The 14,195-nt window shown below is 35.2% G+C and overlaps 1 protein-coding gene across 12 annotated transcripts in view; it reads left to right on the forward strand.

The window, feature by feature from the left end:
• The window catches only part of LOC125678816 (myosin-IIIb-like), a 66,407-nt gene extending 54,554 nt beyond the window's left edge, over positions 1-11,853 (forward strand). For 11 of the 12 annotated variants that reach the window (XM_056156162.1, XM_056156163.1, XM_056156164.1 and 8 more), the window contains 8 exons: positions 1,004-1,188; positions 2,640-2,924; positions 3,143-3,411; positions 5,201-5,269; positions 6,799-6,882; positions 6,966-7,043; positions 8,594-9,025; positions 9,442-11,853. In XM_056156162.1, the coding sequence (XP_056012137.1) occupies positions 1,004-1,188; positions 2,640-2,924; positions 3,143-3,411; positions 5,201-5,269; positions 6,799-6,882; positions 6,966-7,043; positions 8,594-9,025; positions 9,442-9,664 (1,625 nt within the window). In that variant the 3' untranslated portion in view covers positions 9,665-11,853. The remainder of the gene's footprint in view (positions 1-1,003; positions 1,189-2,639; positions 2,925-3,142; positions 3,412-5,200; positions 5,270-6,798; positions 6,883-6,965; positions 7,044-8,593; positions 9,026-9,441) is intronic. The other variant, XM_048917509.2, reaches the window with a different exon arrangement.
• The last annotated feature ends 2,342 nt before the right edge of the window (positions 11,854-14,195 follow it).

The raw sequence follows: 14,195 nt of genomic DNA on the forward strand, positions 1-14,195 counted from the left end.
GTCCTCAGTACCCCTTGCTTGTCATAAGAGTTGACTAAATGGGGCGGTCCTTCGGATGAGACCGCAAAAACCGAGGTCCCGTGTCACAGCAGGTGTGGCACAATAAAGATCCCTCCCTGCTCAATGGCCTTAAGCACCGAACTTAGGCCTAAAGTTTGCAGCCCTCTACCGCCAATGGTGATGTCTCCATATGAGTGAAAGATTCTTGAGAGGGACGTTAAACAATATACAACAATTTTCTGTGTTAAAGTTGCTATGTCTGTATCATTGTGATATAATTACTTTACCTGTTTAACTCTCCTGCTTTGTCAGTGGGGATACATTGTATGTCTGTGTGCAATATGCAGACAATATGTACATCTCTTGGTGACAGTATTCTGGGCAGTGTTGAAAGATTTTTTATTTTTTGTTGATTTTAGTAAAAAAAAAAATTATAAAAATTGGGGTTGGTCAGAATAAAAATATTAAGAATTGGAAATTACTGCACATTTACCTAATGATCTTTTGAAATATCATTTAAGGATAATGTTTATATATTATATCATGCCCACTGTAGATATTAAATCAATCAATCCACTTATTAAAAAAGTTCATTCTATTTAGGAGTATCAATCTTTGTTGGCTCAGCAGGAATATAAAAAAGAATAAGAAATTGGGGGGGGGGGGGGGGGGGGGGGGACGGTTTCTTCTAAAATTCATTTCAGCAGATCGGTAAACCAACACACTTAAAAACTATTGATTTAAGTCTCACCGTCTTCATGTGTCATAATAAAACAATGAATTATTCTGGAACTTGATTTCTGTTGTAAACATATGTTGGACATTTTAAAAAATTTGATATGTTTATTTCAACAAACATTTATAGGTAAATTAGATTTAGATATATTAATTCTGAGTAGGAACTGATTTTCTTATTAAAAGCAAGATTATTAAAAGCCTTGATTATGTTGTAATACAAGAATTAATCTTCTAATTGTACATGTAATTACAATGTTTTCTGCAGCTTTCCGGTCCCGTAAAGCGGCGAAGGCCAGTAAGCAGGAGATTGCACGGAGAGAGGTCGACAAAGAGAGGGCGGTGCTACTGATTCAGAGTTTTGTCAGAATGTGGCAGACTCAGGCTAAATACCAGAAGCTGCTGGAGTTCAGGTCACAGAAGGAAATCCAGCTCAGTTTCTTCACTCAGCAGGTTAATATATTGTAGGTCCTAGAGCATTCCAGTAAACCGCTGTGGTGGTCTAAAGGTAGACTAAAGGTAGAGCATTCCAGTATGGTAAACTGCCAAGGTGGTCTAAAGGTAGAGCGTTCACACTGCGCGCGGAAGGTCAGGGTTCGAATCCTGGCCGTGACAGGCCTAAGTCATTAGAACAGGTAGTGACAGTTCCATCGCCAAATGCTTGGTATCAGATGTGAATGTCACGGGTCCTCGGAGATGACCTTAAAAACAGATGTCCCGCATCACAGTAGGTGTGGCACGCTAAAGAATCCTCAATGCTCAATGGCAGTAAGCACTGAGCATAGGCATGAATTTGAAGCCCTTCACCACTCTTGGTGACATCTCCTTATGAATGAAAATTCTCGAGAGGGGCATTAAACAAGATACAATCAATCAAGTATGGTAAATACTGCACACAACTTTGAATTCCCTCCAGGGGTTCATAATGTTTCTGAATGAAATATGCTCACTTTGTTTTCAATTCACGATTTCTGGTTCAATGTAAAGTCTGTTATGTTTTTAATTTCATGGATTTGTCCCTCAGCTTATAATCTGAAATAAAATCATAAGTAAAAATTGTGGTATACAGCAAGTCACAATATACAGGTAAATACATATAATATTTACTTCATTCTACAGGTAAATAGGTCAACATTCACAGGTAAATAGGTCATGGAAGCTCAGGACTCATTTACATTATCCACACAGGTTAATATGTCAAAATTCATGAAGATTTAACTCCATTATATCAATCAACAAGTTGATATGTAAAATACAATGGTAAATATGTCACAAAAGATCTAAATAGGTCATAGCATACCTAATGTGTGTCACGGAGATCAAGATCAGGTTACTCCACTAAACAGGGAATGGATCACAATATGCAGGTAAATAGGTCAACATTTACAGGTAACTAGGTCAAAAGCCATAGGTAAATAGGTTACATTATACATTTATTTAAGTAAATGCAATATACAGTGGAATCCTCATTGTTTGTGGGGATTGATGTTCATGGATTTCAAGGGTCATTCTTACCCACGAATTTACGTGTTCTTGAACATTTTTTAAAACCAAGTAGAGTTATCTCTCCTAGTGACCTTGTATCACTTCCCAACGAAATTACATCCCCACGAACCAGCAAAATTTTGCTTACCGACGAAAATTGGCCCACAGAATTAAACTGATTCCAGTATATTATAGACAGGGATCCAGCTCATGATATCTTGTCCTAGATATAAATATTCGCTTTAACAGTAAATCACCAATATCAGACATCAACCATTTCAGCTACTTGAAGAACTCTGATTTCTTCTTCCAGTGCGGAAGGTTTAAGCAGAAATTCACATGATGAATTGCTATGAAAATCAGAAAATATACTAGATTACAAACCATTGTACATGTGTATGTTGTTTTTGTTTATCTAGGTGGAGTTGTACAATAAGGAGAAATGTGAAATTCTGATGAAAAACAACTCACCTGTTCACTTACCGACCAGTGACCCTCCAAAATCCCCAACAAAACCAGCTAGTGACACAGACACTGCAGTCTATGCTGTACCCCAGAAAAGACGAGCCCCTCCCCCTCCAATATCTCCCCCTAACCTACAGAAACCCCCTCCTGACCTAGGTGAGGAGAGACTGGATCACATGAGCAAAATGAAAGAACTCAAACCCGTGATGCCATGGCTAGAGACAGGCTACTATGACCAGGTAAGGTAGACGCATTGCCCACTTCAGCTTAGCCAGAGTCATTAGTAGAATCATTCAGAGTGAGGTGATTTTATGGAATTAAAGTGTTGAGGAATCTCCAGTAATTAATAATAAAGCCTTTATTATATGGTACTTAAATTTTCTTTGCAGTTTAGTAAATATCCTATGACACAGATTTTACTCAAATCTATTGACTTTTCAAGTGTACGATTTTACAGATAAATGGAGTACCAAATCACCTCACAAATGGACACCCCAGTAATGAGAAGGAAGTGAGTAAACCTCCTCAAGTGGAGGGTCCTCAGACCAAAGAGAAGGAGCAGGTGCCTGTCCCTGACTACTCGATGGGGAGGGACAGTGAGAGTCCTCGGACCGAGAAGGAGGTGCCTCTCCCCGACTACTCGATGGGGAGGGACAGTCCTGTCCTGTTAGTGAAGGCAGAGGTTTATCCTCAACCCCAACTACCAGACCATCTCAGGAAACGAGGGTAACATGTCTCCCTAGAGTTTATAGAAAGTCCAGTCAAACAGTTAGAGTGGTTGCAATAGTTGCAAACTAGATTCTTGTTGATTTATTTGTGTCGAAGTTGAAAATCCTCTTTAATATTATGTTTCCCCTTCAAAGGGGAGACATATTGTTTTTGTCATTTTTCTTCTTCTTATTCTTCTTCAACCAAATTTTGTCCTGGCCCTAACTAGAGAATCCTTTGACTTTAAGACTTCAAACTTGGAACATAAGGAGATGGTATGGAGGAAGGGTGCCCGCCCCCAAAACTTTTGACCTTGACCCACTTATAAAATCAAGGTCAATCTTTTATGTCAATATATAGTCCAGGCCAATAGCTGAGAACCCTTTGACATTACAATTTCAAACTTGGAACGTGGCAAGAGGACATAGATACAAGGTGCACTGCACCAAAAAATTTGACCGTGACCTCTTTCTTCATTCAAGGTCAAATTAAGAAAAACATGAATAGACCATAACTTTAGAATGCTTTGACATTAAGACTTCAAACTTAGAATATGAGAAGGGGGAATTCCACCAAAATTTTTGACCTTGACCTATTTATAAAGTCAAGGTCAATTTTTTATGTCAAAATATAGTCCAGGCCAAAAGCTGACTTGACAACCGTTTGACATTAAGACTCTAAACTTGGAATATGGAGAGGTTATATGAAAGGGGGTGCACACCACAAACATTTTTGACCTTCATCCACTTATAGTGTCAAGGTCACTCTTTTACATCAAGACTATAACCTGAGAACTATTTAACATTAGGATTTCAAACTTACAACTTAGAAAGCAGATATTAAGACAAGATGTACTGTACCAAAATCTCTGACCTTGACCCATTTCTTCATTCAAGGTCACTCTTTTACATCAGAGTATAGTCAAGACTATAACCTGAGGACCCTTTGACATTAGGATTCCAAACTTACAACATGGAAAGCAGACATTAAGACAAGATGTACTGTACCAAAATTTTTTACCTTGACCCATTTCTTCATTCAATGTCATGTTTAAAAAAAGCTTGATGATTCTTAGGTGTAATATTGATACAAGCCGTTGTTATTGCCTCTTACGCTTGCACTTGTTATTGTTGCCCCAGTTATTAGACAATCAAACTTTGAAGGGGAGACATCTGGGTTTTTTTGTAAAAAAAAAACAAACAAAAAACAATACCACTAGTTAAAAATGCACCCAAAGTATTTTATGTATCATTTATTCGAAAAATTTCATTAAATGAACACTTAGGAGTTGGTGCTGTGGGAACACCCTGCAAGGCATCAGCCCACATATCAAATCAGTATGATCTTATTTACAATGTTCTATCTGGACACATCTATCTATTTTAGATCAGGAAATGATATTGGGCTTTAGTTTCCGTCATTCTGTAGCTTTTATGTTTCTGGATGTCATGCGTACAGGATCATCAAAACTTTATCAGTGATTACATCTTGAGGGGAATTTGTGTTGATGCTCAAAAACAGGTCACAATGACCTTATTTAAGAGTTCCAGAGTCAGAGGGGTAGTTTGTCAAAGTCTATATTTAGATCACTGTGACCTCTTTGGAATTATATGCATATAGATATGTATCATAATATGAGACCAAGGATGATGAAATCTTGTGAGAAGCTCCATGGAAAGAAGTTTAATTATGACCCTAACTAAGCCAGGAAGATCTTTATTTTAGAGTTAAACATACCTGTATGAATTTTTAATGCATACACAAACAACAATCTCATGTTAATGTTTATAAAAACTTTGTATTTCAGGGAAGAGAAGACGATTATGAAACCAGAAAACATTAGATACTACGATCAGTTCTCCCATTCCACAACAAGGTAAACTGTGCAGTCAAATCTGTATAGACAGTTAGGAAGATATATTGAAAATGTCCGTTACCGGCACCAAATTATAGTCCTGATAACAAACAAATGGTCTGAAGAAACAATATGTGCATTGTATTCCTGTGTTGTTTCATCATTATTGACATTTCAAGTTGAAGCATGTTATTCAAAGTAAAGGAAGGAAATGAGAACTTTATGAAGTAGGTGATAAAATAACAGATATAGAGAAGAGCTCTAAAGTAAATAATGGTAAAGTGAAGAGTTCTAAAGTAAATAACAGGTATAGTGAAGAGCTCTAATATAAATAACAGGTATAGTGAAGAGTTCTAAAGTAAATAATGGTAAAGTGAAGAGTTCTAAAGTAAATAATGGTATAGTGAAGAGCTCTAATGTAAATAACAGGTATAGTGAAGAGCTCTAATATAAATAACAGGTAATAGTGAAGAGTTCTAAAGTAAATAATGGTAAAGTGAAGAGTTCTAAAGTAAATGATAAGTAGTAGTGAAGAGTTCTAAAGTAAATAATAAGTAGTAGTGAAGAGTTCTAAAGTAAATAACAAGAATAGTGAAGAGTTCTAAAGTAAATAATGGTATAGTGAAGAGCTCTAATGTAAATAACAGGTATAGTGAAGAGCTCTAATGTAAATAACAGGTAATAGTGAAGAGTTCTAAAGTAAATAATGGTATAGTGAAGAGTTCTAAAGTAAATAATGGTATAGTGAAGAGCTCTAATGTAAATAACAGGTATAGTGAAGAGCTCTAATATAAATAACAGGTAATAGTGAAGAGTTCTAAAGTAAATAATAAGTAATAGTGAAGAGTTCTAAAGTAAATAATGGTAAGGTGAAGAGTTCTAAAGTAAATAATGGTATAGTGAAGAGCTCTAAAGTAAATAATAAGCAATAGTGAAGAGCTCTAAAGTAAATAACAAGTAATAGTGAAGAGTTCTAAAGTAAATAATAAGTAATAGTGAAGAGTTCTAAAGTAAATAATGGTATAGTGAAGAGTTCTAAAGTAAATAATGGTATAGTGAAGAGCTCTAAAGTAAATAATAAGCAATAGTGAAGAGCTCTAAAGTAAATAATGGTATAGTGAAGAGTTCTAAAGTAAATAATGGTATAGTGAAGAGTTCTAAAGTAAATAATGGTATAGTGAAGAGCTCTAAAGTAAATAATAAGCAATAGTGAAGAGCTCTAAAGTAAATAATGGTATAGTGAAGAGTTCTAAAGTAAATAATGGTATAGTGAAGAGCTCTAAAGTAAATAATAAGTAATAGTGAAGAGCTCTAAAGTAAATAATGGTATAGTGAAGAGTTCTAAAGTAAATAACAAGTAATAGTGAAGAGTTCTAAAGTAAATAATGGTAAAGTGAAGAGTTCTAAAGTAAATAATATGTAATAGTGAAGAGCTCTGAATTAAGCAATATTAGAGATCTTAGAACAGCTAAAGGAATTGAGAGATTTTGAGTAAAACATTTAGCTGGGTTGTTTGTCTTTTAAGTCAGAAGTGTGTTTTAATTTTTTAGTTCCTACGAGATTCCCAAGGATCAGGTGATAGACTGGGATCAACCTCTTGTTGAGGCACACGACCACACCAGTGTCTCGGACAGGTAGGAAGCATTGCAGAATTGCACGGAATGATTTCTGCCAATTAGATCTGTGCTTTTGTTCATTGAATGTTTCATGTTTATAGCAAAAAGCCTAAAGCAGGAACTGAAGAGTTTGAGAGATCGCGGGCTGCAAGGAGTATTGCTGAGGCAATTCTGGCTAAGTTAGTGTTGACTTGCAGTGTCTTGTTTCAGTGTGTGTTTAGTTTTAATTATAGCTGCATCTAACCTTCTATACTAGAGTGGTGAACAGTAGGACAGCTTGACATTGTACGTGTGTCAAAGGTGCCTATATTTCTCAATACTTAAAAAAAGTTTTCTATCTTGTATCAAAAATTTGGTGCGAGTTGATATATTTGTCTTTTGTGAGTTAAAGTGCATGCTTGTTGGTGTCATTTAAAGTATTTGTCTGTTGGTGTGAGATAAAATGCTTGTCTATTGGTATTTGTCTGTTGTGAGTAAAAAGTGCATGTCTATTGATACGAGTAAACGTGCATGTCTATTGATACGAGTAAACGTGCATGTCTATTGATACGAGTAAACGTGCATGTCTATTGATACGAGTAAACGTGCATGTCTATTGATACGAGTAAACGTGCATGTCTATTGATACGAGTAAACGTGCATGTCATGACTACATTAATGTTGGTTGTGGGTTTGCTGAGGTCGCAATCAAAGATTTTCCTCGTGTAAGCAAAAAGACTTACAAGTGAAACATAACTGCAGCTAAGCATATACATTCAATGTTTGAGAAGGGCTTCATAGAATATTAAAGGGAGGTTAAAATCGCTTTATTTGGTGATTCAAATAATTATTTCATTCTATGAACTTAAGAAATTAATTACAACATGTTTTGTATTCAGATGTCTATGTCATTCTTCCTGCTTCGTGTTTACGTATTCTGTATACTGTTGGATTTCCGTATGATTTGATGATCGATGGCACTGTATGGTTATAATGCTTTATATAAAAGTTTCATTTGCACATGTAAATCCATATGTATCAGCATTTAAATGAAATTTCCCATTCTTATAAGATAAAAAAGACTAAATATATACAGGAAATTTCAAATTCTAGAACAAATGATGACTAGCTACATTACAAGTGACTTATCGTTAAAATTGATAATAAGAACATTGTGTTGACGTCATGATGTTGTTTGTTTATCAGTTTGCTTACTTCAGCCAAATGAAAAAATTATCTAAGTCCCATGAATTCAAATATGTCTGAATTAAATTATCAAGTGGGTTTTAACATTGAATTTTGGGCAAAAATAACGCCATCCCCTTAAATTGATTGAAGTAAAGCAACGCAGACTATTTTCATACAATTTTCAGAGAATATAAATAGTTACATGTATAGCTGAAACTGTCAATTTTCAGGGTAGGATTTTTGGAAGAAAATTTTCAACCAGTAAACTTGCAAGATGTGTTAAATGTAGATGGATTGATTTTATCAATGTTGACCATTGCTATAGATGTATGATACATGTAATAGCAAAATCTACACTGGAAATTTTCCAGATTCTGTATACAACCAAACTCATGTTTATGTTAAAGATGTCAATTCAAGCACACTCAAGTTCATCAGAATTTCTAGTCATTGAAATGAATTTTATTATTTTCTTTATTGTCAATGTAACCACCTTCACCAAACTTTTAACAAACTATTATTCACAACAAATGATTGATATCACTGCTTTTCGCTTTACCAGTGGATCTCTCCGTGGCCGACGCCCACCTTCCTTTGAGACCAATAAAGACTCCTTGTCTTATAAAGAGGAATTCTACAATGATAGTGACAAGCAAGACCTGGTACAGAAACAGGAGAGACAAGTTAACGGGATTGTCGCGGGACAATGGCACCACAGACAGAGGCAAGAGGAAGAAGAACAAAGAGAGGACGTACCCCAACCCCCCGCCCCTCCACCACCCCCACCTCCACCTCCCCCACCCCCAATAAAACGGGATCCACCCACTTTCTACATTCCCCCTCCCCCTACAGAACCTCCCCCTCCTATCCCTACCAGTGTTACACCTCCGTTTTCAATTGGAATTCCTCTGACCAATGGAAACCCCCCTGTGAGCAATGGTGTTCCTAATGGTGTCTCGTCCCCCACAGAATTGACGAAAGTCAAGTTTCAGTTGTAAGTCTTTCCTTTGTCAGTAATGTTATTCAAACACAACTTGGAACTTAAACACAAAGATGAAATGAAGTTCTTGAAATCAAAGTTTTGATTTATATTTAGATGTTATTGTCTTGAGACCAGTATTTTGTTCTTTAAGTTCCAAGTCCCTTTTCATGGCGTATATATGTCGTTTTGTGTGTTTTGTCAATGCATAATTGAAAAAGACAATCATATGTTGAAAATTCTTGTTGAAATATTTTTCATTTTCGAATTTTTAGGTATTTATGAATTTTTAAAAAGATTTAGTATATCAAACTCAAAATCATCAAAACAAATTAATTCACATGAAAGTTGTACAGTTCTGGCTTTAATTTACAAGAGAAACAGAAAGGTAATTATGATATCATCAGACTTATTTTTGTCTAACAATTCAGGAAGCCAGCCGTAATTCCGCCCTCCAAGATGAACGGAACATCGAACATTGCCCAGGAATTAAGTAATGGTATAGACTTCCGAGGTCGACTACGGAAAACAAACTTTGAGATGGATCAGGGAGTCAAACACAAAGATCCTAACTCCGTGACTCAGGTCGATTTCCGCCATTTACTGAGAAAAACAGGGAGGATCACATTTAAAGAGAATGGAGGGGAGAATTAGAAATGACCTACATCATTGTGAAATTAGGTCACGTTGACCCAATTGAAGTTGAAAGAGGAATGATATTTGTTCTGTTATGAAACAATCTCAGTCTCTTCTGATGAGTGCTTTAAAAACTTACTTATATTCAAACTACTTGTGATATTTTATTATGTTTACACAAACTTGTGACTGTGATAAAATCTGCAAAAAATATTCATATCAAATCTGCATACCCATGACTTTATCCAAATATTTCTGCAATGGCAATTTTCTGCTATAGACAAATTGTCAGCTAAATTCATGAAACAGTTGTTACTATTTTTTCTCCACGCATAGTTACATGTAGATAATTCGCATTGCTGTTGGGTGATTTTCTATCAGCAGTTGAGTTTTGGACCAATATGATACTAATCGTTTTTCTGTGCAACACTTTGATATATTCATTAGTCTTCCGGAAATGTTGTACGTCCTGGTTAGGTCCCTTTGTTTTATACAGCTGCTATATACATACACAGCATGCTCAATATCTTAATGTGCAATCATGACATAGCATATATATAGAGCGTCTTTCACATTGGCAATCTGTCTATCATGGTGTTGTCTACATTTCCTTAGTTTCATGTTGTGTAATCAATTTGTATATCCAATGTTCAGTTATTTGTATTAGTATTTTTTTTTTCAAGATTCAACAACAAATTATTTTGTTCCAAAGGTTTGAGATCAAAGTTTTAAAAAGTGTATATTCCTGTTTGGGCTTAGACAGGGGGAAAATGTGTTTACTTGGACCCCCGAGATTACCTTTGACAAACTGTCGTATCAATGAATACCAGATTTTTAAGCTTTAATGGGTTTGAGGATAGATTTGCATTCAGGGTTAAAGAATTTTCATTAATATATGTATATGATATAGAGGAAGTGTAATATAATCCCCAATTTATTTGTTGACTTTTTTTATACATGTAAGCACTTGGTGTTTTTTTAAATATATTTTATTTAACATGATACATAAATATTTATAAAGATTCCTCAGCATTCCGTGACCAATGGAAAATTGACAATTGTTTTAAGGTCACGTACCTCACAATAAGCATTATTCTGATTTATGCATGTACACACAATGTGTTGCTTACAAACATGACGGACAAACAACAGCCAGAGTTGTTACTCCTGTGTAGACTTGTGGTCCTTTGGTGGGTTGTATTTTTTTTTTTTTTTTTTGGTTTAACAAAACCTTTTTCAATTGTATATTAATGATGTATTCCTTTATTTGTATAATTACTGTATAAGCTTGTGGTTATTCAGGAACATTTAATGAATTCCATCGACACCCCCATCATTGTATCTGCCTCTATGTTAGATGTATCATTATGTGGAATATTTTATTTGTCACGCGTATTTATCATGTATACATGATTTTTTTTTTGGGGGGGGGGGTTAGAATGAGGACATTCCTTTACTTTTTTGTATACACCTGACACCGTGGACCATAATAACTTTTTGTTTGTTTTTTAACATGTATAAATTCATTAGACAGATATTCATAGACAAGTGGAAGCGTTTTGATTGAATATCAGTGACAGGTGTTTCATGTAACAGGATAACATTGCATTTTATAACAGCATTTCCTCACTGAAAAACAACAAATTCCTCATATTATATTTTGACAATTAATTGACCTGTTATTACTTCCTGATGGTTTACGGAGCACTCTGTTGTCAGAACATGAAATCCCTGTTACTGTTTCATGTCCAGTAGGCAGCAGAGTGTTTTAGAGAGGTACATGTAGAATATCCGTAACAAGATTTTACAAATTAGAGACCAAAATAAACGGTAGATTTTCTTTTATAAGAGAATTTTTTTTTATTTATATCAGAAGCCAATGATCATTTATATGAATTCCGATCGTTTTTATTTTTCATTTAATGTGTAACTCATTAAGTAAGCATGCGTTGCTTAGATTATTTTAGCCAATCAACGTCCCTGAATTAAGCCTTTTAGATGCTGCAACACTTGTGCATGTGATTTCTAAAGATTGTTTACTAGAAATGACGTGATTATGAATTATTAGACTTACAAAATTTGCAATATACACACAAATCGAATCAACATTCGTTAAATTTTCATATTCTACGGTTGTTAAAAAATATGTAAGATATATTGTGGTGCTGTTTCTCATCAACAGTAGAAATAAAAGTATATGGAATATATTTATTTGTTTGGTGTTTCATTTACCTTTGGGAAAAGATAACTAAAACGGTTTATAATCATTCCTCATAATGGAAAATCTCTGGATCCGCTCCCATGAAAAATAACCGACATTGTATTCTTTTAGTTTGCTGTGTATAGGCTCCCCAGCCCTTTAACAGCACTTTAAATATTTGTTTAACGTTTTACTTTGAAGGGATTATGACTAACCAAGAGCTATTCATTTCTCATATCTTCAAAGAGGAGGTTCCAGGGGCGTGGATCGCACACTTTGTTTAACTAACTCTGTTTGATGTTTCCCGCCCCACTCGCGGCAGCCGAACACATTAACAGCCGCTGGAATTTAACTCCATGAGAGCGCGAACGGTTTTGGTTTCTTGACCGACGCACACTCTTGCTGTTGAGCTGGTAAAAAAAAAAAAAGCAATCAATATTTAATATATTTGTCTAAGCGCTTTTCTAGAGAGGGTCTACTCGGGCTTTTTTTTTTCAGTGCCCATTTGAATATACCTGCTATAATCCTTTGATCGTACCGCCGTGGTAGTTCTAGCAAAGGTTCGCCTTTAAAGTTGATAATCGGTCTAGAGCAGCTTACAAGATGTCGATAATCAAACTTATTTCAAAGAGCGTTTTTATCTTGTTCGTTGTTCAAAGAAACTGCTCGGCACATCGTATGTTGAGTAGAGGAATTCGTTAAAACCATTCCTGCGAACTTTGAATTCATTTCTTTTTCCTTTTTTTTTTTTTTTTTTTTTTTGAGTAAAGTAAAAGCTTATTTTTTAACAAAATCAATATTCTCTGTGTAAAATGTTTCGCCAGTCTTGTGCAGCTGTCGTAAGGGCTCGTGTACCAGCCCATCTGTTCAATTACTTGTACATTTGTCGTATCGTATTCCAGCCCGACTGTACAATTATTTGTACATTTGTCGTGTATTCCAGCCCGTCTATACAATTACTTGTACATTTGGCGTGTCGTATTCCAGTCCGACTGTACAATTACCTGTACATTTGGCGTGTCGTATTCCAGTCCGACTGTACAATTACCTGTACATTTGGCGTGTCGTATTCCAGTCCGACTGTACAATTACTTGTACATTTGGCGTGTCGTATTCCAGCCCGACTGCACAAATATTTGTCGTGTCGTATTCCAGCCCGACTGTACAATAATTTGTCGTGTCGTATTCCAGCCCGACTGTACAATTATTTGTCGTGTCGTATTCCAGCCCGACTGTACTATTATTTGTCGTGTCGTATTCCAGCTCGACTGTACAATTATTTGTCGTGTCGTATTCCAGCCCGACTGTACAATTATTTGTCGTGTCGTATTCCAGCTTGACTGTACAATTATTTGTCGTGTCGTATTCCAGCCCGACTGTACAATAACTTGTACATTTGTCGTGTCGTCATGTATTACAGCCCGTGTGTACAATTACTTATACAGTTGTCGTGTCGTATTACAGCCCGTGTGTACGTCTACTTGTGCATTTGTGCATATCCTTATAATTTATAAAGATTCATACGCTCATTGCTCACAAATGCATCGCATTCATGAGAAAATGGTTATCGTCGCAATTTGCAAAGATATCAGAGGCAAAAGCATCGAAATTTAAAATTGTAAAGGAAATATTTCATAACTTTTAGCATTACCGTTAGGATTTTGATCTTCAATGACATGTGGTATATAAAACATAGATATATAATTTCTGAGAGTATTTTTACAATCAAACAACAAGTATCTCCTTTCATGTCAGACGAAAACCAAGAGCAGGCATGTAATACCATAAAGCCATTAATGAACTATAGATAACGGGCTACTTCAAGTTATAAACAGTATAAATCACTATATATACAAGTATAAATCATTTAAACGTATCGCCGTCCTCAGGAAATCGATATCAGCAGGTTAACAATTTATTGTTGTTTTAAGAAATATGTTTAACATCACTTGAATGAATAAAATATCCTAATTTTGAATTTTTAAAAAATACAACTATTTCGGCACTTGAAAACGGCATTTTAAATAAGCTCTAAATTGTCGCCATTTTTCATGTTTCAGACGTGTATGATGGCAAAATATTGTATATACATGTATTAAATCTGGTCAAAGGGAATGTAGGGTATGCTAACTTGCAATGCCATTGACATGAATGTCAAGGTTATTTAGACAATAAAGCTTTCATAGCAAATGAAAGGGATATGGACAACGTTTGTTTAGAAATATTAATATGCACACAATATACATGTATAACATAAAAAGTAAAACCAATTCATCTTGAATTTTTAATGAAAATTTCTCAAAAAGCTTAATTTTGTAAGCATATTTTTATATATCTTAAGGAAAAGAG

The sequence above is a fragment of the Ostrea edulis genome, chromosome 2 (genome assembly GCF_947568905.1).
Source record: "Ostrea edulis chromosome 2, xbOstEdul1.1, whole genome shotgun sequence".
Lineage (NCBI taxonomy): Eukaryota > Metazoa > Mollusca > Bivalvia > Ostreida > Ostreidae > Ostrea > Ostrea edulis.